This window comes from Ornithorhynchus anatinus, chromosome 19 (assembly GCF_004115215.2).
Source record: "Ornithorhynchus anatinus isolate Pmale09 chromosome 19, mOrnAna1.pri.v4, whole genome shotgun sequence".
Classification (NCBI taxonomy): Eukaryota; Metazoa; Chordata; class Mammalia; order Monotremata; family Ornithorhynchidae; genus Ornithorhynchus; species Ornithorhynchus anatinus.
In genome coordinates, this window is record NC_041746.1 from 1,313,978 (window position 1) to 1,335,735 (window position 21,758).

The 21,758-nt window shown below is 60.8% G+C and overlaps 2 protein-coding genes and 1 long non-coding RNA gene across 9 annotated transcripts in view; 2 read left to right on the top strand and 1 right to left on the bottom strand.

Annotated features, from left to right (window-relative positions):
• The window catches only part of TBCE (tubulin folding cofactor E), a 21,397-nt gene extending 19,009 nt beyond the window's left edge, over window positions 1-2,388 (top strand). For 2 of the 3 annotated variants that reach the window (XM_029047015.2, XM_029047016.2), the window contains 4 exons: window positions 103-171; window positions 654-713; window positions 1,817-1,968; window positions 2,160-2,388. In XM_029047015.2, the coding sequence (XP_028902848.1) occupies window positions 103-171; window positions 654-713; window positions 1,817-1,968; window positions 2,160-2,252 (374 nt within the window). In that variant the 3' untranslated portion in view covers window positions 2,253-2,388. The remainder of the gene's footprint in view (window positions 1-102; window positions 172-653; window positions 714-1,816; window positions 1,969-2,159) is intronic. The other variant, XM_029047017.2, reaches the window with a different exon arrangement.
• B3GALNT2 (beta-1,3-N-acetylgalactosaminyltransferase 2) lies at window positions 1,761-14,895 on the bottom strand. Of its 4 annotated transcripts, none has more exons than XM_039914869.1 (12): window positions 14,756-14,895; window positions 10,443-10,590; window positions 9,908-10,071; window positions 9,111-9,304; window positions 8,789-8,884; window positions 7,540-7,650; window positions 6,524-6,602; window positions 5,538-5,718; window positions 5,258-5,383; window positions 3,613-3,772; window positions 3,358-3,414; window positions 1,761-3,100 (listed from the first exon to the last, which is right to left on the bottom strand). In XM_039914869.1, the coding sequence occupies exons 1-12, from the start codon at window positions 14,838-14,840 to the stop codon at window positions 2,966-2,968; spliced, it is 1,536 nt and encodes a 511-aa protein (XP_039770803.1). In that variant the 5' UTR covers window positions 14,841-14,895; the 3' UTR covers window positions 1,761-2,965. The 4 variants fall into 4 exon arrangements, with proteins under 4 accessions (XP_039770803.1, XP_028902845.1, XP_028902846.1 ...); XM_029047012.2 differs by having other exon boundaries at window positions 5,535-5,718; window positions 14,756-14,894; XM_029047013.2 differs by having other exon boundaries at window positions 5,535-5,718; window positions 9,908-10,008; window positions 14,756-14,893.
• Window positions 14,896-15,108: 213 nt separating this feature from the next.
• On the top strand, window positions 15,109-18,675 carry LOC114805718. 2 transcript variants are annotated; one of them, XR_003753740.2, is made up of 3 exons: window positions 15,109-15,190; window positions 16,919-17,118; window positions 18,534-18,675. It is a non-coding gene; the product is annotated as an uncharacterized LOC114805718 (long non-coding RNA). The 2 variants fall into 2 exon arrangements; XR_003753741.2 differs by having other exon boundaries at window positions 15,114-15,194.
• Window positions 18,676-21,758: the final 3,083 nt, after the last annotated feature.

The following is a 21,758-nucleotide window of genomic DNA, read 5'->3' on the forward strand; positions in this document are numbered from 1 at the left end:
GGTCCCCGGGCGGGCGTGACCGCCCGGGCCCCCTGAGCCGCAGAATTCCACTCTCTTATCTGCGGCCTTACCTGCTCCTCGTTCGTCTCTCTCCTTCCCCAGAATACGGGGCGCCCGAAGACGGGGAGCTGAAAGCCCAACAGCCGTTCATGCTGAAAAATCAGCTGCTGAGTAAGCCCCCGGCTCCCTTGTGTGCTCCGCCCGCCGTCGCCGAGTCCTTCTGGGCGGCCCGCGGCCAGACCGGCGGGGCCGCCGCCCTTCGATTTAGGCTTCCTTTCCTTCAACACGTTCTGACCCGAGTAGAGCGGTGAAGGGGATGCGAAGTCCGCGGGAGGAGCAGCTCTCCTCCTCGGGCAGCTCTCACGGGTCGGGGGTCCGGAGGGGGCTCTAGATGGGAGACGGGTGGGCGGGGGCTTGGGACGCGGAAGTCTTTCGGCCAAACCCAGCGTTTCGGCGAAACGTCCCCGGACGTGCCCTGGAGGCAGAGGGGGGGCCCGTCCTCACCCCCCAGCCCAGATGCCCGCCCCCCGTTTCGGCTGTCCTTCTGCCGGAGGGGCGGGAGCCGCGTGGACCCCCTTAGGGCCTCGGGCAAAACGGGGCCGTCGGCCGGCTTCCCCCGCGCAGCGGGTGACTTGGGTTCCCCTCTCCCGCAGCTCTGACCATAAAGTGTCCCGATCGACCGGCTCAAAAACTCATCCAGAGGCAACTCCCAGGTAAGGAAGCTACTCCACCTCTCCCCCCCCGCCCGCCCGCCGCCACGCCGGTCCACCCGCCTCACGGTCAGCAGGGCAGCGGTTCCCGGCCTGTCCGTGAGGAGAACGGCCAGGGTCCCGGGATCAGCCCTCTGCCGCTCGCGGAGGACGCTCTTCCGGACGGAGCCAGCCTAATAACCACACTAATGACGGTATTCGATCAGCGCTTACTGTGTGCCAGGCACCGGAGTGAGCGCCGGGGTAGATACGAGCTAATCACGTTGGTCTCCGTCCAACGCGGGGCTCGCAGTCTCAATCCCCTTTTTACAGATGAGGGAACTGAGGCCTCCCCCGCGGCCCCCAACCGGCACACGATGGGTTGCAGTCGGATGCAAGTGAGGAGCCCTTGGTTATTCGAAAATAGAGAGCACCTTTATTATCACAAGTTGCATAAAAACCACAGACCGGTTTTTACAAAAACGATCTCTCGATAGAAAAATAGCGTTTGGATAGCTTGTGATATTGCGGGACCGCCACACCATTGCTGTGCCACCGGGCTAAACCTTCCAAGGTTCTCCTCCCAGACGCCAGTATTCCCCACCCCCGTCCCTCTTTGGAATGGCCGTCTCTTGAGCAACTCCCCAGTGCCCCGGGCCTCTCCTGGGCTCGTCTGGCACGTCCCACGCACTCGCCCCCGCGGCTACTCTTTCCTAGTTAGCCGGGGGACTCTTTACGGCGCGGGTCCAAGGTTGAGCCGACCCCTCTGGGCTAGAAAAAGCACTTCCCGGGCCTCCCTTCCCCCACCCCCGGCTGATATGTATTAAAAAATCTCACACCGTCAAAGGTCACTTGGGTCACGATGTCGGATCAATCCCCCCCCCCCCCCCCCCCGACCGGCATTCAGATCAACTTTTTGGAAGCGTCTCGGTGTCCCACGTAAGCTTCTCCACGACCAGTCTTACGTAGGTCGCCCGACGCCGCCGGCGAATCCGGCAGACGTGGGGCCACGGCGGCCGTTGGCGGTCTTCAGACCCAACGAGAACCCCGAACCAAACCCACGCTCTCGTCCGGTGGCGATGCTTTAAGAAGGTTTTCGCTGAAAAAAAAAAAAATACCTCCGACAGGAGCACCTGCCGCCCCCGACCGCAATGTGAGACCAAAAGCTTTTCCCTCCCGCCTCGCAGATTCCATGACCGTTCAGAAAGTGAAAGGCCTGCTGTCTCGCCTCTTCAGAGTCCCCGGGTCGGAACTGAGACTCTCTTACGAGAGCCCCAAGGTGGGTGGAGGATCCGCGTCGGGTTTCCGACCCCCGGGGGGTTGGGTCGGGCCGGGAGGGTCGGCGCGCCGGGCGCCGACCGCCCCCCCGCCTCTCCTCGACACCCGGGTTGGCAGGGGAGGGGTCGGGCTCTACCCGCCACGGCGACCGCGTGCGTTAAGCGTCCGCCTCCGTCTCTCTCCCCGGTCCAGATGGAAGGCAGAGAAATCCGACTAGAAAGCGACCAGCAGCCCTTACAGTTCTACTCGGTAGAAAACGGAGACTGTTTACTCGCGCGGTGGTAGCCGGCCCGTCGACGGCCGCCCGGCCGCACCCGCTCGCCGCCCGGAGCCTCGGCGGCGACGCGCGGGAGTCTCGCGGCCCGGGGACGGGGGGACGGAGCGGCTCGGGTCGATGCTTTAATAAAAGCTCGCCACCCGCCGAGCTCCGTGGCGCGGCCTCTCTCCCTCACGGGGCCGGGGGCCCGGCGCGCGCCCGGGCGGGTCGGCGTCGGGTGGGCCGAGGCCCCGGAGCCCGGTTCGCGGCGCGGCCGTGCCGCTCGACGGAGCCCGGACCGGGCCCGGCTCTTCCCCCCGCCCCGACGGGCCCCGACCTGGCTCTCCCCGCCGTGGGCCGCACGGGTGGCCCTCTGCCCTTTTCAGGGCCGTCCCCCGCTTCCAACCTCACCTCGGGCTAGACCTCACTTAACTCGGCCCGCGGACGCAGAAGCACTTGGAGTGAAACCGAGGTGGGGGCCCGCCGCGGGGGCCCGGGGGCAGGCACTTAGGTCGAGTGGGTTTCCGTGGCGCCGACCCAAGTGACCCAGACGCCCCCGTGGCCCTCGACTCCGCCTGCCGTCGCCGCGCGCGAGCGGTCCGTTGAGGTTTCGGCGGAGGAGAAACCGGCCGGCGTCCGCCAACCGGCGCCGAGCCGGAGAGGGGCCAGACGCCCCCGCGGCGGCCTCGACCTGGGAACGGGGAACTCCCGACCGGCCCGCCGGCCCGGCCGGCGGCGGGGGTCACCCGGCCCCGCACCTACAGGGGTCTCCGCACGACTCCTTGAGCCTCCAGAGCTCGGCCAGTTCCCGGGGGCTGTACTGAGGGGAAGACAGCATGCCCGGTTCGCAGGTCTTCTCACAGAGCCACAGGCTGTCCTGTCGGGGAAGAGGGGACGGAGAAGCCCCGCCCGCCCTAAGCTCAACTGCCCCGACTGGGGTCGGCTCGCGGAGGTCCCGGCCGCCGACGAACGGTTCGCCGCCGATCGAAAGGGAGCCGAGACCCGGTCGAGGGTCAGACCGCCCGGTGACGGGGCAAAGGCGGACCCCCGCCGGAAGCGATCTTCCCGAGCGGCCGGTCCGGGGGGAGGAGCCGGGGGCGGTTCCGGGGGCCCGTCCGCGCGACGGCGGCTCACCTGGAATCTCTTCGGGCCCAGGGCCGCCATCCAGATGCCCATGCTCACGTCCTCCCCCTGGCCGAGGAGGCACGACGTCGGACGGCCAGATCAGTCCGGGCAGGGGAGCCCCTCGCCCGGATGGCCCACTCGGGAGGTCGGAGGCCCCCGAGCCCCGGGGCCGGCTACGACGCGAAGACCCCCCGGCCCCCGCCCGCCCGGGGAGCGGGCGGAGAGCCCGCGTGCCGCCTCCCGCCCGCCGGAAGCCCCCGTCACCTGGTAGGTCTTCAGCCTCTCGGCGTTGCCGGCCAGCCACTGGACGATGTCTCTGGAGATCACGTAGCCGGAGCCGCAGGCGAAGGCCGGGTACGCGGGACTGGGATATTCGAGTTCTTGCCACTTGCCGGTCCGGTCAACCGCCCAGTTCAGTCTGAAACTTGAGAACGGCCAAACGACCCCGTGACGCCCCGGCGGGGAGACCGAGAGTCCCCGCGCGGCGGCGGCGGCGGAGGAGGGGGACACCCGGGGACGCCGAGGCCCCGTCCGGCCCGGGGTCCGGGGGACCTCCGGGCCCACGATCGTCTTCGGCTCCGATTCCGCCCCACCCAGGCCGACCCCACCCACCCCCGGCGATCCCGCGGGCCCGAAGGCCCGAGGTCCCGGGTTCGGGTCCCTCCCCCGACACCCGTTCCCTGTGTGGCCTCGAGCCAGTCACCGCCTCCCCGTGCCTCGGTTTCCCCGGCTGTAGACCGGGGACGATAATACCCGAACCCTCCCTCACGGGGGTGTTGCGAGAGGTAAATAACTTGAGAACGTTGGGCGCTTCGGTCATCAAAGCACCCCCTAGAAACACATGAGAAGCAGCGCGGCTCAGTGGAGAGAGCCCGGGCTTGGGAGTCAGAGGCGGGCGGGTGCCAATCCGGGCTCTGCCACTCGTCTGCCGGGTGACCCCGGGCGAGCCACTTCACTTCTCTGTGCCTCAGTGACCTCATCTGTAAAATGGGAATTGAGACTGTGGTGGGACGACCCGATTACCATCCCCGGGCTTAGAACGATGCTTGGCGCATAGTAAGCGATTGGCAGGTACCGTAATTATTGTCAATTTCCCGCAGGGAAATACAGATGCTCTGCTAACACGGCCATTTGATCGCACAGTGCCTCTCTCTGGGCAAATGGGAACGGTTTGAATCGAACCCCAACCTCCTCATTTCCTGAATACATTTCTACGCCACTAGACGACACAGCCAAGGTGGATTTTAAGCCCTCTGCCATCGTGGGGGGGGGGGGGGGGTGACGACTAACAGATGCCATTTTAAAAAACACACCCCAAAAAAAAACAAACCAAGCTGCTTCCTCCAGTTTGGGCCAGAAGACCCTCTTGTGGAAGTCTAAGGTTGGCGTGGTTGGCATATATGACACAGAGTGATTTGAGGCCGACGACTCAACATCTGTGCCTCGGTTTCCTCCCCCAAATAGGAGGGGGAGAGTTTCCATCTTCCAGGGAAACTTCGGAAGGAAAGGGTCGTACCCACCCACCCACCCCGCCGCTGCTTATTACCGAGGAACCGTCTCGAAATTCTCTAGGCAGGGGGTCCCGTGGCGGTAAAAGAAAGTTGGCTCTGTTTTCAGATCATCTTAAGACGCACGCCGGGCAGAGGGCCTGCCGCTGGGTCGCGAGGGGTCACCAGTGACCCCGGCGCGTGCCTTCTCCGCTCGCGAGCCCAGGCCCCCGGCTCACGGGCCCGCTTTCCACGGGAAGACGGGCGAGGAGAGGAGCCGACCGGGCCCGGCCCACACCTGTCCCGTCACGGCCGCGGGCTCGTTCCCTAACGCTCGGCGGTCGCGCCGAAGGAGACGCGTCCGGCGACGCGGCGGGAGAGGCGAGGGACGGGACCCGCCCCCCCCCGGAACCCCGACTCACTTTCCCCACCAGAGATTTGGCCGTCGCAGATCCTTGCGGGCGATCCTGTTGAACGCGGCCTCTAAGTCTACATAGCAGTCGTCGTCCGTCTTCAGGAGCAGGTCGAAGCTGGCCGTCCGAACGGTCCTGTTGCCGAGCGCGGGCGAGCGTGACGGAGAGGGACACGCGGCCGAAGGCGCGGCGGGCCCCACGGCCCCCTTCCGGACGCCGCCCGGGAGAGCCCCCTCCGAAAGGGGGGCGAGGGGAGAGGGCCGGAGCCCGACCCCTGCCCACTCACCACCTGTAGAAGTTGAGCAGCTTCGCGGGCACGTTTCTGTAGGTGTCCACGATGTCCACGAACACGATGTCGTCGTACGCGGCGCTCTCCGCCCTCAACAGGGCGTCCTCCTCCCGCAGCCCGGCGACGTGGCGGAGGAACCTCTCCGGCCGCGTGTGGAGGTTCCGCAGGAGGGCGTCCCCGTCTGGAAAGGGCACGGCGGGGCTCCCTGGGAAGCCGCCGGCCCGTCCGCCCGTCCGCCCGCCCGCCCCGAGGTCGTGCTCTTCCCAGAGCGTCCGGCTATGCGCCTGCGGGGGGGAGGCTGCTCCTTCGACTCCCTCGGACTGGCCTTTCCGGAGACGGCCAGGCCCCCCGCCCCCTAAGCTGCTCGGAAAACGGAAACGTACCTCGCCCCTTCCCACCACCTGCTGCAGGGTGACCTCGTCCCACGCCCGGCCCCTCGGCGACGCTCGATCCGCCCGACCGCCGGTCCGTCCGCCCGCGGCGTCGATGCCGATTCCGCCGGGGGCATCTCTCTCCCCCCGCCCCGGCCCGAGCCTCTCCGAGGAGGACGGGGAAGGAGGAGGCCGCCACCTCGGCCGTCCTCTCCCCACCTCCATCCCGACCCCCTCCGAAATCGACACCGTCTTCAAGGCGTCTCGGCCGGGGCCTCTCTCTCTGAGGCGCCAGGGGATCGTTCCGAATCACCCCGGACGCTCCGCCTTCCGCGTGGCGCCGGGGGGGGGGCGGGCGGGGAATCCGGGCCCGTCCCTCGGCCTCCCCGCCCCCGCCCGGCCACCGCGACGGCGAGAGAGAGAGAGGCGAGCGTCGCCTCCCCGTGGGTCATCCCCCCTCGGGCTCAGGCCCCCCGGCATCCTCGCCGGGCACCGACCGGACCGACGGACCCCGGCCCTCCCCCTGCTGAAACGGCCTCCATCTCCCCAGGGGCAGAGCGGCCTTCTTGTTGGGCACCAGAGGTTGGAAAGGCCCACCTGTGGCTGTGAACCTACCCTGAATGGTGTAGATGAAACCGCCCGCTACTCCCTCCACGCCTTCCAGGAATTCGTGCGGCAGCGACCCCTCCCCGGCCTGAGCGGGGGGGAAGGAGACACCGTCTGTTTCCCACCGACGCGGCGGGAGCCAGCGTCCGTTCCTTCGTTCGCCCCGGAGCAGAGTGACCCACTTCCGGACCGACGCCCTGCCGGCTCACGTTCCCGCCCCTCCGGGCTGTGGGGAGCGGGCACGGAGCCTCGCTCCCACCACCCGCCCCCGGTCCCAGCCGCCGCGGCTCTTGCCGAAGCCGCCCAAGGGGGAGTTCAAAGCCCGTGCTACTCTAACTGCGTCAGGCGGGCTGGATTCTAGTCCCCGCGTAGGCTCGCTGTGGGCAGGGGACGCGTCCGTTAGGTCGTGTTGGACTCTCCCGAACGTTCAGTACAGCGCGCCGCACACGGTGAGCACTCAGAAAGGATCCCCGACGGATCCATCTGCCCCGTGACCCTGGGCGAACCACTGAGCCTTTTTTCTCGTCTGTAAAATGAGGGCGAGATCCCCGTTTCTCCCGCCCTCTTAGCCTGGAGGCCCTGGGTTTGGTCTCACTGACTCGATTCTACTCCAGTGTTTGACGGTGCTTGGCACAGAGCAAATGCTTATTGATAAACAGGAATGCTGAATAATAAACGGGAAGCGGCATGGCCCGGCGGGTTAGGACACGGGCCCGGGAGTCAGGAGGTCATGGGTTCTAATCCTGGCTCCGCCGCTTGTCTGCCGTGTCACGTTGGGGAAGACACTTCACTTGTCTGGGCCTCAGTTCCCTCATCTGTAAAATGGGGATGGAGATCGTGAGCCCCGTGTGGGACAGGGACTGTGTCCCACCTGATTAGATCGTATCTACCCCGGTTTTTAGAACGGTGCTCGGCCCGTAGCGAGTGCTTAACCAATACCATTACTGTCATTATCATCATCATTATCAGAAATACCAGCACGACCGAGTTCAAATCGGCAGATCTCTCCCGAAAGGATGACTTACCGTGTTGACCCTGAGCACGCCGCCCCCATCGTTCACGGTCACTGTGTGAAGGTTTTTAGACACGAGGCCGTGAAGATCCTGGCTCTCCCACACGATTACGCCTTCAAAACTCTGTTTGGAAAAAGAAACGGAGGGATGGCTTCACCGCTTTAGCCCTCGAAGACGGAGACTACTTTTCAAGTCAGGATTTCCCTACGTCAGGTTTAACGTCACATGCAACGGCGGCTTCGCGGCAGCAAATAAATTAAAACGAAACGACACGTGTTGCTCATCTCGTCTGAAATGCTCCCTTAGTATATTTCGCTCACGGCCTGAAAGAAGATCTGAAGTGACGGTGGGTTTTCTAAAAGCCTTAAGTCCTCTAACGAAACCAATCGGTTGAACAGAGCTATTGCAAACGCGAAGCATATGCACGTTTAAAAAAAAAAAAATGTCTTAATAAATTAAACACCCGAGGGGGCTAGTTCTTTTTTTAGCCTTTTTTTTTTTTTCCCCGCTAGTTTCTAAGTCCTCAAAGGGTAAGTACACTAAGTTCTTCCACAGTGCAGATGTTTACTCCCTCTTTTGGTCAGAATATTGTTGGGAGTTTGTGGGGCGGGGGAGAAGACGGGAATGTCCTCCACAATACACATATACATATATATTTAGAGAGAGAGAGAGAGAGAGAGAGAGAGCACTTGTGCAGGACTAGTCTAAGTGCCCCGCATTACAACCTGAGTTTTCCCGAACACTGGCTGTGTGCAGTCGTGGTAAGCGTACTGACGGCGTTCATCACCTCGACAAGAACGTTACCCCCCGCAGCTCTTCCGTGCCGCCGCAGAGTTACGTTTCGACGCCCAAGGCCGACAGAAATTCAATCCCATTTTCCATCCGAGCCCTGCGCATCTGTGCCTCGCTCCTCCCGGGGCCCCGACGAGACCCGAGCGTTTCCGGTCGGGGCCCGGGAGACCCCAGAACGGCGGCCCTCCCGCCCGTCTGCCCCTCCAAGCCCCCAACCGGCCCGTCGGCCTCGCCGACCCTCTGATGCGGTCCCGGCCGAGGGAGCGGGTCGGCGGGAGAATCCCGGCCCGGGTGGTTCGAGGTAACCGCCCGGCCGCCTCCGAAAGAGCGCTTCCAGCCCTCGGCGACCAGCAGGACGACGGCTCACGGGCCTCGGGCTGGGGACGAACCTCCGGGAAGCACTACCCTTCTCGAGCTCTCCGCCTCTCTGGTTCCGGGGCGCGGGAGAAGCCGGCGGAGCGGGACGTACCTCGGGCAAGATGAACTGCTCCACGGGCTTGTACCACAGCCGGTTCACCTGGACGCCGCAGCTGGGGGGGCTGAAGCGGGCACTGAGCAGAGCCTCCTGCGTGGGAATCACCGAACGCAGCCGCGGGTCGGGGGGAGCCGGGATGGGGAGGGGAGGGCTCCCCCGGCCACAACCGATGACCCTCTCCCGGTGCCAACCTCTAAACCGTAAGCTTTCTGAGGGCAGGAAACGTATCCGCGTTACCCGGGCGGGGGGGAGGTGAGGATCTCATTCCCTAGCGGGGAACCCCCTCCCCCCGCCACCCCCGCCGGCAGGGAATCACCTCCTGTTCGGCCTGGTAGAGCCTGACGGTGATATTCCTCTGGAATCCGGCCTCCCCGGCGTCGTAGAACACCCCCAGGCTGGTGATGACGATGGGGTAGAGGACGCGGAAGCTGACGCTCACCACGCGGTCCTCCCGGTCCTCAGCCGGGGTTTCTTCGGGGAGGCCGAACGCCTCGATTTCCTGATTCAGAACTGGCGGGAGGCCGCCGAAGGGAAGGCGCCCAATGAACCGTCTCTGAAAGCCCGCTCTTCGGGGGTAAGAAGGGCAAGAGCGGAGCTTGGGCAGAGATACGGGCGGAGAGGGGTACAAGCGGCCGAGCGGAGAGGAGACGACAGAGCCGGGCCCGGTCGGGCCTGCTGAATGGTTTCGGTGAGTTTCGGCCGGTCTCCACGTACATTTGCTGAAACCGCCGGGGCTTTAGGTACGTGGCGGGGGTTGGGGAGCACGCTCTCTCGCTAGTACCGCGCGGGCAGCGGCCCTATCTTTAAGGTTCATCCTCCCGGGACGCCATCGAGAACTTCCGCTCCGCCCGGCGGGGCGACCGAGAGGCTGAGGTCGGGGGTGGAGATCTCTTCCTCGCCGTACTCCGGGAGGGTGAGGGAGGGTGAGTGCTGGGCCTCGGCGGCCCGCTGACCGAAGGGGAGGCCCGGCGAGCGCCCTGACCGGGCCCGGGCCGACCGGAGGAGCGAGGCCCCGCTTTCTGGGCGCCGCCGGGTGCGGACGGCTCGGTTCGGTCGGCCCCGGCCGGCGAGAGGCGACGGAGGGAGCGCGGCCCGTGGGGGGGGGGGTCTCACCTGGGTTGGTGATGTTCAGCAGTCGGCAGGAGTAAGGATCCTCTCGGTCTTCCACAGGCACCCCACAGCCCCGCGCCCCTATGATGAACTTCACGAGCACGCTGAGAGATTGATTAACTATTAACCGCCGTCTTTTTGTTCTCACGGTGTCCGTTAAGCGCTTACTACGCCGGGGTAGATACGAGTCAGTCAGGTTGGCCCCGGTCCCTGTCCCCCGCGGAGCTCAGGGTCTCAGTCCCCATTTGGCAGATGAGGGAACCGAGACACAGAGAAGTGACTCGCCCGAGGTCACGCTACAGACGGGGGAGGAGACGGGATTAGAACCCGAGTCCCCCCGACTCCCGGGGCCGCGCTCTCTACCCTAAGCCACGCTGCTTCTCAACTGTCTTGGACGCGCTCGAAGCAGCCGCAGGGCAGCGTGGTGGGCGGCAGCCCGAGGCCCGGCCCCGCCCCCGGCTCCACGCGGCATCCCGGCGGAGGTGGCGCCCGCTGGCGCCGGACGCCTCTCTCGGTAGGGGGACGCGAGGCCACTTACCGCTGGCTTAAGGCCGGATGGCGCTTCAGGTGGTTCAGCCAGGTGGCCCTGATGACGGCGCGCAGGTCGTGGTGGTGCCGGGCGGACAGCACGCCCACCACGACGTCCACGTGGCCGGCCTCCCCCTGCCGCGGCTCGGCCGGCTGACCTGCCGACGACACGGCCCGCGGGACGCGTGACTGACCCTCGCCCGCTCGTCCCGCGCTCCCCAGGATCTACGATTCCGCCACTTCTCCAAACCTTTACTCCGGGCTAAGCCCCGAGGTAAACCGTGAGATCCGCGGGGCCCGTCATCTCTTTTAGCCCCATTTTCCGGAGGAAACTGAGGCCCAGAGAAGTCGGGCGGCTCACTCTGGGTGACGCAGGTGGCCGGTGGCAGACCCGGGATTAGAACTCGGCTCTCTTTTTTAATGGTGTCAAGTGTCTATTAAGCGCCGGGGTGGACAGAAGCTAATCAGATCGAACACAGTCCCCGTCCCGCACGGAGCTCACACCTTTAATCCCCATTTTACAGATGAGGGAACTGCGGCACAGAGAAGTGAAGTGACCTGCTCCAGGTCACACAGCGGCCACGTGGCAGAGCCGGGATCAGAACCCGGACCCGCTGGTTCCCGGGCCCACGCTCCTTCCCCTAGGCCACGCTGCCCCACGTTAAAGCAGACCCGCACAACTCAAACCTTCCCGAAATACTGAGGGATTGGGCTACGAAAGCCCGAAGTCCTCCTTATTTCATCATGTGAGAACCCTCGCTTTTAGGCCGTGAGTTCGTTGTTGGCAAAACTGAACTGAGGAGGGGAGAGAGCGACAGAGGGGGAGGGAAGGAAAGGGGGAGAGAGCCCTGGGGCCGCTCAAGGGTATCGGGGTATCAGGATGAGGAGGGAAGGGCAGGCACAAAACCACACAACCACGGCTCCCAGGTGAGACCGAACGTTTGTGTGCATACGGCGTCTGTGGTCCGTCTCGAAAAACCCCACCGAGGGCGAAAGTCCCCCGTGAATGAAACGCCCGGGCCTCGGCCCCCGCGGGGCCTCACCGCCTCCCGACGCGGGCGGTCCCGGGGGGAAATGTCCCGTCGTCGTGCCGGTGGACGTAAACTGCCCCCAAAGGCCCCGGAGCTGAAGGCCAAAACGAGCGTTACAAAAACCGATTCCAAACGACAACTAACGAGACGAGGGATTTTTGAGTCAACGGCTTGGGCGGCCAAGAGAGATCTGGGAGTCGACCGCCCTCGAGGAGGGGGCCCGGGGTTGACCACGGAGGCCGACGGCAGGCCGGCCGTCACCACAGACTGGGGTGAAGACGAGAGAGGGTATCGGTTTCGCCATCTAAAGCTCCGGGGCGAAGCACAGCGGAAGCGACCGGGGGGACGGGGAGAGGCGGCTCCGGTCGGGCGAAGACGCAAAGGGCGCGGGCTCTTCGGGCTGCCGGGTCAGGTGCCCGGAGCGGGGGCGGGGGCGGTGGGCACGGAGAGGCACAAGATCCTCCGGGGTACGGGAAGGTGGCAGTGAGACCTTGTGGGGAGAGCCCGGGTCGGAGAGTCCGGGGACCCCGGTTCGGATCCCCAGCTCCGCCGCCTGCCTACTGCGTCACCTTGGACGAGTCACTCCACGTCTCTGGGCCGCCATCTCCTCACCTGTCAGACGGGGATTTAAATCCCGGTTCCCCCTCCCTCGGGCCGCGAGGCCCGTGACGGGCCCGAGGTCGCCTCCGACCTGTTTATCACTGAGCTCAGCGCAGGGTACGGGGCTGTCACTAACCCGGGGCCCGCTTTCACCAAGTCTGAGTGGCGACACCGGGAGGGTTTTGGATTCAAGCCAAAATCGCCGCGCCGGGCGGCACGCAGAGGGAATTAGCCGTCGCTGGAAGTTTGCGGAGGCTGGATGTAGCTGAAATTTCAGAAGGGTAACGGACGGAAGGAGCTCAGGGGGCGAAAAGGAAGGCTAATCGCCCTCGACACAGAATTCCCGACTGGATGGATGGATGACCGATCTGCTCCCCTACGGCATCTTCTAGGGACTCGGGGTCACAGTGCTGCCCACTGGCCCGGGAGTTAGAAGACCTGAGGTCTAATCCCGGCTCTGCCGTGTGACCTCGGGCGAGTCACTCTGCTGCGCCTCAGCTTCCCCAACTCTAAATGGGGATTCCATACCTGTTCTCCCTCCTACTTTGGCTGCGAGCCCCACGGGGGACGGTGCTCAGAACGGCACTTGACAAATAAGGACTTAATAAATCCCATAATGAAGACATAAGTTAGTGAATTCTCCCAAGCGCATAAGGAGGTCGGCGGGGGAAAGAGAGGACGAGTCGTTGCGGACGCGTGAGCGAAATCTGCAACTCCTGAGGCTGCCGGGGATGAAGAGGAATCGTTTCCACTTGGAACTCGGGAAAAAAGGCACAATTCAACAAGTTCTGAACATTCCCTCTGGTCGGGACATAAGGACTTTGGGGTTGGCAGGCACTGTGCCTCCGGGAAGGGCGGGGAGAGTGACCCGGCCGGGGGGTTCAAGTGAAATGGCCCGTTAAATCCCTCTTCCTAACCGGGTTAGTTTTTTTTTCCTGCTTCTCTTAGGGCCATTCCATTTTCCAACTCAATATGAGAATGATTCAGAATCAGGAAAGAGAAATTTCTTAACCTGGGGGTAGGGAAAAATCGGCCAAGCTGGGTGTCCCCGACCCAATAAGAGGGCTGTGAATGGTTCGGCCCCGGAGGCGATGCTCACTTGTGATGGTTTTTATTAAGCACTTCCTACATTTAAGGTGATCGGATTTGACTCGGTTCCCGGCCCCTCTCTGGGCCGGCCACTTTAAGAGGAAGAGAAGCAGGGTGGCCTAGTGGATGGAGCACGGGCCTGGGAGTCAGAAAGACCTGGGTTCAAGTCCCGCTCTGCCACCTGTCTGCTGTGTGACCCGGGGCACTCCTCTGCGACTCAGTTCCCACATCTGTAAAATGGGGGTGAAGACCGTGTCCAACCCGAGTTCCCTGTATCTACCCCAGAGCTTAGAACAGCGCCCGGCGCATAGTAAGCGCTTAACAAATGCCATCACCATTATCATTATCAGGTCGGGCACAGTCCTTGGCCGGCGTGGGGCTCGCAGTCTCCGTGCCCATTTTAGAGATGAGGGAACTGAGGCCCGGAGAGGCGAAGTGGCTCTACTATGACTACGGTATTTTGTAAGCGCTTACTACGTGCCGAGCACCGTACTAAGCGCTGCGATGAACACAAGCCAAGTGCGTTGGCGACAGTCCCCGGTCCCACGTGGGGCTCACAGTCTCCGTCCCCATTCGAGAAACGGTGTGGCCCCGGGGCAAGAGCCCGGGCTCGGCAGTCCGAGGTTATGGGTTCGAATCCCGACTCCGCCACCTGTCAGCTGTATGACCGTGGACGAGTCGCTTCGCTTCTCTGGGCCTCAGTGACCTCATCTGTCAAGTGGGGATGAAGCCCGTGAGCCTCATGGGGGAGAACCTGATGACCCTGGATCTCCCCCAGCGCTCAGAACGGTGCTCGGCACGTAATAAGTGCTTAACCGATACCAACGTTATCATTCTTCTTCTCTGGGCCTCAGTGACCTCCTCTGGGGAATGGGGATGGAGAGTGGGAGCCCCCCGTGGGACCACCTGATTCCCCCGTATCTCCCCCAGCGCTCAGAACAGTGCTCTGCACCTCGTCAGCGCTTAACAGATACCCACATTATTATTATTCTTCACTGGGCCTCAGTTCCCAGAGAAGCAGCGTGGCTCAGTGGAAAGAGCACGGGCTTTTGGAGTCAGAGGTCATGAGTTCAAATCCCAACTCTGCCACTTGTCAGCTGTGTGACTGTGGGCAAGTCACTTAACTTCTCTGTGCCTCAGTTCCCTCATCTGTAAAATGGGGATGAAGACTGAGCGCCCCACGTGGGACCACCTGATTTCCCTGTGTCTACCCCAGCGCTTAGAACAGTGCTTTGCACATAGTAAGCGCTTAACAAATACCAACATTATTATTATTATTGCTCGGCACGTAGTAAGCGCTTAACAGATACCAACGTGATTATCATTATTATTAACGAGAGGGACAGATAGACGGACAAAAACATTCTTCTTCCTCTCTGGGCCTCGGCGACCTCCTCTGGGAAATGGGGATGGAGACTGGGAGCCTCACGTGGGACCACCTGATGACCCTGCCTCTCCCCCAGCGCTTACAACAGTGCTCTGCACCGAGTAAACGCTTAACAGCGACCCACGTGATTCTAAAGAAACGGTCCCCGGGGCCGAGCAGGGGAGGGGTCCGAACAGGTGGCGCTTCCTCCCCCCCCCCCCCCGGGCCGCCCCTCACCTGCGGGCGCGGGGCGGAGCCGCAGCCACAGATGCAGCGCGGCCCCCAGCAGACAGGGGCCCAGCACCAACGCACAGCTTCGCATCGGCCAACGCGGCCAACGCCTCCGACGCCTCCGACGCCTCCGACGCCTCCGACGCCTCCAACGCCCCCAACGCCCGCCGGCCCCGCCTCGCGCTCTCGGCGCGGCGGCCTGCTGGGAGTTGAAGTCCCGCGCGGGCGTCGCCACGGCGACCGGCGCCGGCTCCGGACTACAACTCCCATAATCCTCCGCTTTCCCCCCCTCCCCTTGCGGGCGGGGGGGGGAACCGATGGGAGGGAGGAGGGAGCGCGCATGCGCGAGGAGCTCGCCGGGGCTGCTGCCCCCTAGCGGCCGCGCGCGCGCGCGCTCACACGCCCCCGGCGGCCGATGGGGCTGAACGTCGTCATCGTAATGTTGGTATTTGTTAAGCGCTTACTATGTAATAATTCATTCAATAGTATTTATTGAGCGCTTACTATGGGCAGAGCACTGTACTAGGCGCTTGGGATGAACAGGTCGGCAACGGATAGAGACGGTCCCTGCCGTTTGACGGGCTGTTGGTATTTGTTAAGCGCTTACTCTGTGCAGAGCACCGTTCTAAGCGCCGGGGGAGATACGGGGTGATCAGGTGGTCCCACGTGGGGCTCACGGTTTTCATCCCCATTTTACAGACGAGGGAACTGAGGCCCGGAGAAACGAAGTGACCCGCCCACAGTCACACAGCTGACAAGTGGCAGAGCAGGGATTCGAACCCATGACCTCTGACTCCAAAGCCCCTGTTCTTTCCACTGATCATCATCACCATGATGTTGGTATTTGTTAAGCACTTACTATGTGCAGAGCACTGTTCTAAGCGCTGGGGGAGAGGCAGGGTCATCAGGTGGTCCCCACGTGGGGCTCACAGGCTTCATCCCCATTTGACAGATGAGGGAACTGAAGCCCAGAGAAGTGAAGTGACTTGCCCACAGTCACACAGCTGACAAGTGGCAGAGGCAGGATTCGAACCCACGACCTCTGACTCCAAAGCCCAGGCTCTTTCCCCTGAGAGCTATCCCCTGATAGCTTCTCTATCATCATCATCATCGTCATCATCATCATCATGTTGGTATTGGTTAATAATGATAATAAAGTTGGTATTTGTTAAGCGCTTACTATGTGCAAAGCACTGTTCGAAGCGCTGGGGGAGATGCAAGGTCATCAGGTAGCCCCACATAGGGCTCACGAGGCTTCTTCGTGGTCATGGGCTCGAATCCCGGCTCTGCCACCTGTCAGCTGTGGGACCGTGGGCGAGTCACTTCGCTTCTCTGGGCCTCAGTGACCTCATCTGGAAAATGGGGATGAAGACTGGGAGCCTCACGTGGGACAACCCGATGACCCTGGATCTCCCCCAGCGCTTAGAACAGTGCTTGGCACATAGTAAGCGCTTAGCAAATGCCATCATCATTATTATCCAAGTGCCTGGGAGATGCTTTATGCGCTCGCTATTCACCCCACCCTCAGCCCCACAACTCTAATCCATAGTTTTCCCGTCTGTCTCCCCCACTAGCCTCTTGTGGGCACAGGTGCTTAATACAGTGGTCTGCACACGGCGCTCAATAAATCCCACCGATCGTTCCCGACCTGCCGACACCTCAAAGACCGCCTGATCGCCACGGCCTGTAGCGTATTGCGCTCAATAAGTAGAAGCCCCGAGGTCTGGGGGATAGAACATAGGCCTGCAAGTCAGAGGGGCCAGGGTCCCAATCCCGGCTCTACCGCCGACCCGCTGTGTGACCTTGGGCGAGTCACCTCACTTCTCTGTGCTTCAGTTCCCGCATTTATAAAATGGGGACGGAGACCGTGAGCCCCGTGGGGGGGCGGGGACCGTGTCCAACCCGATCAGCCCGGATTTATCCCAGGGGTCGGTGGGGCGTCTGGCACGTAGTAAGCGCTTAATAAACGCCATTCCAAAAAATCCAAATACCGTTACGTATTACAACTGTCCCGCTCGCTCTCTCTCCCTAAAAGCCTCACCCCCTCCCACTCCAACGGTGCCCAGGGTTACGCGACGCGGGGCGTCGCAAGGGGTCCACGGCCCCCTCACCTTAGTTTGGGCAGCGAGACCGGGAAAAATCCAGCTCTGAACTTCAGCTCGTCGGCAGGATTTCTTGGAGGTTCCGGATCACCTGTACGACCCCGACGGATAAAAGAGCGGGGACATGCATCCAGACTCACGGCGCCACACAACGCTCTCCGATATCGGAACGGTTTCTGCGAAACGTTGTTCTGACCTTCGGGAAACGCCAAACGGGGTCGGCGCTGTTTTCAAGAGTGTCTTCTGTCTTTCTCTGGGTACATCGGGGTGCGTACGCTGACCTCCCGCCCGCATCCGCTTCCCGCTCTCCTCCTTGGCGGCGGGTACTGCTGAAAGTGACATTTCAACGGCACGGTCTCTTCCATGGGATTCTCGTTTAAAGACGGACCGACGCCCGCCGAGCCCCCTGTCCAGATAGAGCATTTAAGACACAGAAAGAAACCGTGTCGGTGGGTGCTGGGTATTTCGATCCCCATTTTCCAGGCGAGGACGGGTCACCGCAAGGTTAGGTGACCTGCCCCGGGTCACAGAGAGGGCCGGGGGTTAGAACCCGGAGCCGTGTTGTTGTACTGTATTCTCCCAAACGCTTAGTATAGTGTTCTAACCCCTCGTAGGAGCTCAATAGATACGATTGAGTGAGGGGCCTGTCCACTAGACCCCACTGGTCCTCTGGGATACTTTTTTCAGCTGGGCCCGGGACGGGTCTCCCGCTCACCCTATTCCCCCAGCGAGTGGAAAGGTCGCGTCTGAACCCGCTCCGATTAATCTCCGTGTCCCTCAAACAAGAGAAACGGCGTGGCCTTGCGGATAGGCCGCCGGCCTCCGAGTCAGAAGGACCTGGGTTCTAATCCCGGCTCCTCCACTTGTCCGCTGTGTGACCCTGGGCATGTCACTTCTCCGTGCCTCAGGTACCTCATCTGTAAAATGGGGAGACCGTCAGCCCCACGTGGGACAGGGACTCTGTCCAATCCGATTAACTTGATAACGCTGGTATTTGTTAAGCGCTTACTATGTGCCGAGCACTGTTCTAAGTGCTGGGCATCTACCCCAGCGCTTAGAACAGTGCTTGACACCTAGTGAGCACTTCAATACTATTATCGTTATCATGATTTTATTATCATTACCTCGGCCACATCTACGCTCAAACATTTCCCAGCGTGGCGCAGTGGAAAGAGCACGGGCTTCGGAGTCAGGGCTCACGAGTTCGAATCCCAGCTCTGCCATTTGTCGGCTGTGTGACCGTGGGCGAGTCACTTCACTTCTCTGTGCCTCAGTTCCCTCATCTGTAAAATGGGGATTAAGACCGTGAGCCCTACGTGGGACGACCCGATTCCCCTGTGTCTACCCCAGCGCTTAGAACGGTGCTCTGCACATAGTAAGCGCTTAACAAATACCAACATTATTATTATTATTATTTCCCAGAAGAGACCCATGTTTTACCAAGAGCTTTCTGTGATGTTCTCATCATGCTCCATCACGTTGCAGTGCTTATTCATTCATTCAATCGTATTTATTGAGCGCTTACTGTGTGCAGAGCACTGTACTAAGCGCTTGGAATGGACAATTTGGCAGCAGATAGAGACAATCCCTGCCCAACAACGAGCTCGCAGTCTAAAAGGGGGAAACGGACAACAAAACAAGTAGGGAGTAAGCATTTAAGGTGCTATTATTATTTTTATCAGCATCTGAATTGTGCAGTGAGAAGATGGAGATCCAGCAAAACCGACTGCAGAAACGAGGAGCGAGAATCAATGTGCAGCTTAGAGTGGTTGCTTTTCATTCACTGTTGTGCTGAAATTTTAAAATAAAATTGTGGAATTTCAATGATCTAGATTTTTCCCTCTCAACAGAAGGTGGCAGGAGTAAGTTACGTTGCTTCCACGATTTCTCATTCCGCGGAAAATTTTCATGAGATTCTCTCTGATCTCTGGTAAAAAATGGGGGAGATTGCACGGTGGGTCAAGAGCGGAGCTCTGCGTGGCCAAAGATGTAATTTAATTATCGTGGCATTTATTGAGCGCTCGATAAACACCACCGTTTGATTGATAAGCACTGGAGTAGAGAATCAGAGCAGATCTAATAATAATGTTGGTATTGGTTAAGCGCTTACTATGTGCCGAGCACCGTTCTAAGCGCTGGGGTAGACGCAGGGGAATCGGGTCGTCCCACGTGGGGCTCACAGTCTTAATCCCCATTTGACAGATGAGGGAACTGAGGCCCAGAGAAGTTAAGTGACTCGCCCACGGTCACACAGCCGACAAATGGCAGAGCTGGGATTCGAACTCGTGAGCCCTGACTCCGAAGCCCGTGCTCTTTCCACTGCGCCACGCTGCTTCTCCAGTCCTTACCCTGCTCAGGGCTCGCGATTTAAGAGGTCAGGAGAGGCAGGGGATATTATTCTCATTTTACAATGGGGGAAACTGAGGTCCAGAGGGGTTCGGTGACTTGTCCACGGCCCCACAGCAGGCTTAGTGTCTTCTGAGCTGGGACTGGATGCTGGGGTCTCGCCCGACTCCCAGGCCCGCATTCTCGCCACTAAGCCGTGCTGCCTGGATAAGATATTCTGGAACGGAGCGGGGAGGTCCCTACGGGAGAGTTGAAGTCGTGGGGCGGGTTCCAAGAGATGACCCGACTGAGCGGCCTCCAGAGTTCTTTACCTCAGCATTGGGATTGTTTTGGGGGCTGTGGGGAGACTCCCCTGAAGACCACCAAAAGGAGGTTCGTTGGAGCTTTTTAAACGAAGTTTCTCTCCCCTTTCTCCCACCTGATTGTTCCTAATAATAATAATAGTGGTATGTGTTAAGCGCTCAGTATGCGCCAGGCACCGTGTCCTAAGCGCTGGGGTGGATAGAAGGTAACCGGGTGGACGCCGTCCCTGTCCCTTGTGGGGCTCACGGCCTTAATCCCCGTTTTGCAGATGAGGTAACTGAGGCCCAGGGAAGCGCAGTGACTTGGGCCAAGGTCACTCAGCAGACAAGCGAAGGAGCCGGGATTAGAATCCAGGTCCTTGTGACTCCCGGGCCCACGCTCTATCCGCTACACCGACCTGCTTCTCCGATCTGTAGGGGATGTTGTAGTCCCCAGATGTTCCGTTTAACCTCCCGATTCTCCCTTCTTTGTCAGGGGAGAATCCTCATCCTCAGACTGCAGGGACAGTCTACTGAAGATCGGTGTCACGGCAGGCCAGAGGAGAGGCAAGGCTGAGCGTCTCCAAGTGGCACCATTTCTCTTGGGGCACAGTTCACCCACACTGGAACGGGCATCGGGACGAGGCGCCGTTTTGATTCAAGGAAGGGAAAAAAAGGCCATTCCGGCAGGGAGAGAATTAGGGACGTGCTGTGCTTCACGCTCCGGGCTAGCAGCTCCCCTGGGCAGAGGGACGGAAGCGTTCCCCCTCCCACGATGCCGACGGATCTGAGCCTTTACGGATAGACCTCTGAAATGCGGCTTTCCCCGGAGCTTTGAACTAGATGGCGTGATGATCTTCCCCGGCGAGCGTTAAAGGTGGGCTCGGGGGTCAGCGATCGCTCAATGAATACGACGATCGGCGATGCAGAGCACCAGACTGAGCGCTTGGGAGACTATGCTCCAGCAGAGACGGCAGACAAGTTCCCCGCCCACAGTGAGCTTACGTAATTTTAGGCCAACGGGTATTTTTTGAGGTGTCACTGGGGGTCACGTGCTGTACTAAGCCCCCGAGAAGTCCAAGAGATACAAGAGAGCCACGTATCATTTCCTGGTGACGGACGCCTTCACACCCCTTATCTGCTCCGCCTAACTTCCTGGGAGGTTGGCAAAGAGCAGATTTTTTTTTTTTTTTTTTTTACAGAGGAGGAATTTAGGGCAGAGAGCTTGAGATGTTCTCCAGTTCCCACGACAGGCCGGCGGGGAAGGCCACGACCCGTCACCACCACATGAAACCGAGTTTCCACGAGATGACTTCCGGTAGATTGTAAGCTCCCTGTCGGCAGAGAGAGTCTCCCGAGTGCTCAGCACAGTGCACTGCACTCAGTTGGTGCTCAATAAAGAGCACGACTACCAGGAATCCAGGAGCCCTGCTCTAAGCAGGATCCTATTTGGCTGTCTCGCCATATCTTCCTGCCTTGGAAACCCGTATCGAAAGATCTGATCTCTAACGTTTTCATTTTCGCGATTTTCCAACCTTTGAAACACACACACTCACCCTCTCTCGCTAATTTAGGGTGCTCTGAGTTACTCATGCATTCTTTAGGCCCCGAAGTCGAGGAGGCAGTGTGGCCTAGGGGAAAGAACTCATTCGAGGGGGCCAGGAGTCCCGGGTTCGAATCCCAGCTCGGCCTCAGCATGCTCCCCGCCCACGGGTTTAGCAGTCCAGAGGGGGAGACGGACGTTAATATGAATGGATCGATCACGGATATAAACGTAAGCGCCGTGGGGCTGAGGGTGGAGGGAATATCGAGTGCTTAAGGGTGAGAGATCTCCGTAGAAGCGTTGGAGCTATTTCCCACGGGCGCTCACTGTGGGCAGAGAACCAACTCTTCTTTACTGAACCTTCCCGAGAGCCGTCTGATACTCCGCACACAGTAAGCATTCGATCGGTACCATCGATCGATCGATTGAAAACTCAGCCGTGGGCACGGCTCTGCAACCTCTGATCCAGCCCTAACTAGGTCATCCTCCAGGAGGAGAGACCGGCACGAAACGCTGCTATGGTGACCGAAACACCCGCATTGAAGTTAAATAAGATCGTCTTCCAGGAGGGATGTCCCTAAAGGTATCTCAGCGAGTAGGAAGATCACTTTTTGCCTTTTTTTTTTTTTTTTTTTAAAGAACTGTTCTCTCTCGGACTTCCTCGGTGGAAGCAAACCTAAGATCGTAGTCGGGATGGGGACGGACGGGGGACGGACGGGGGGGGTGAAGAAAGAGAA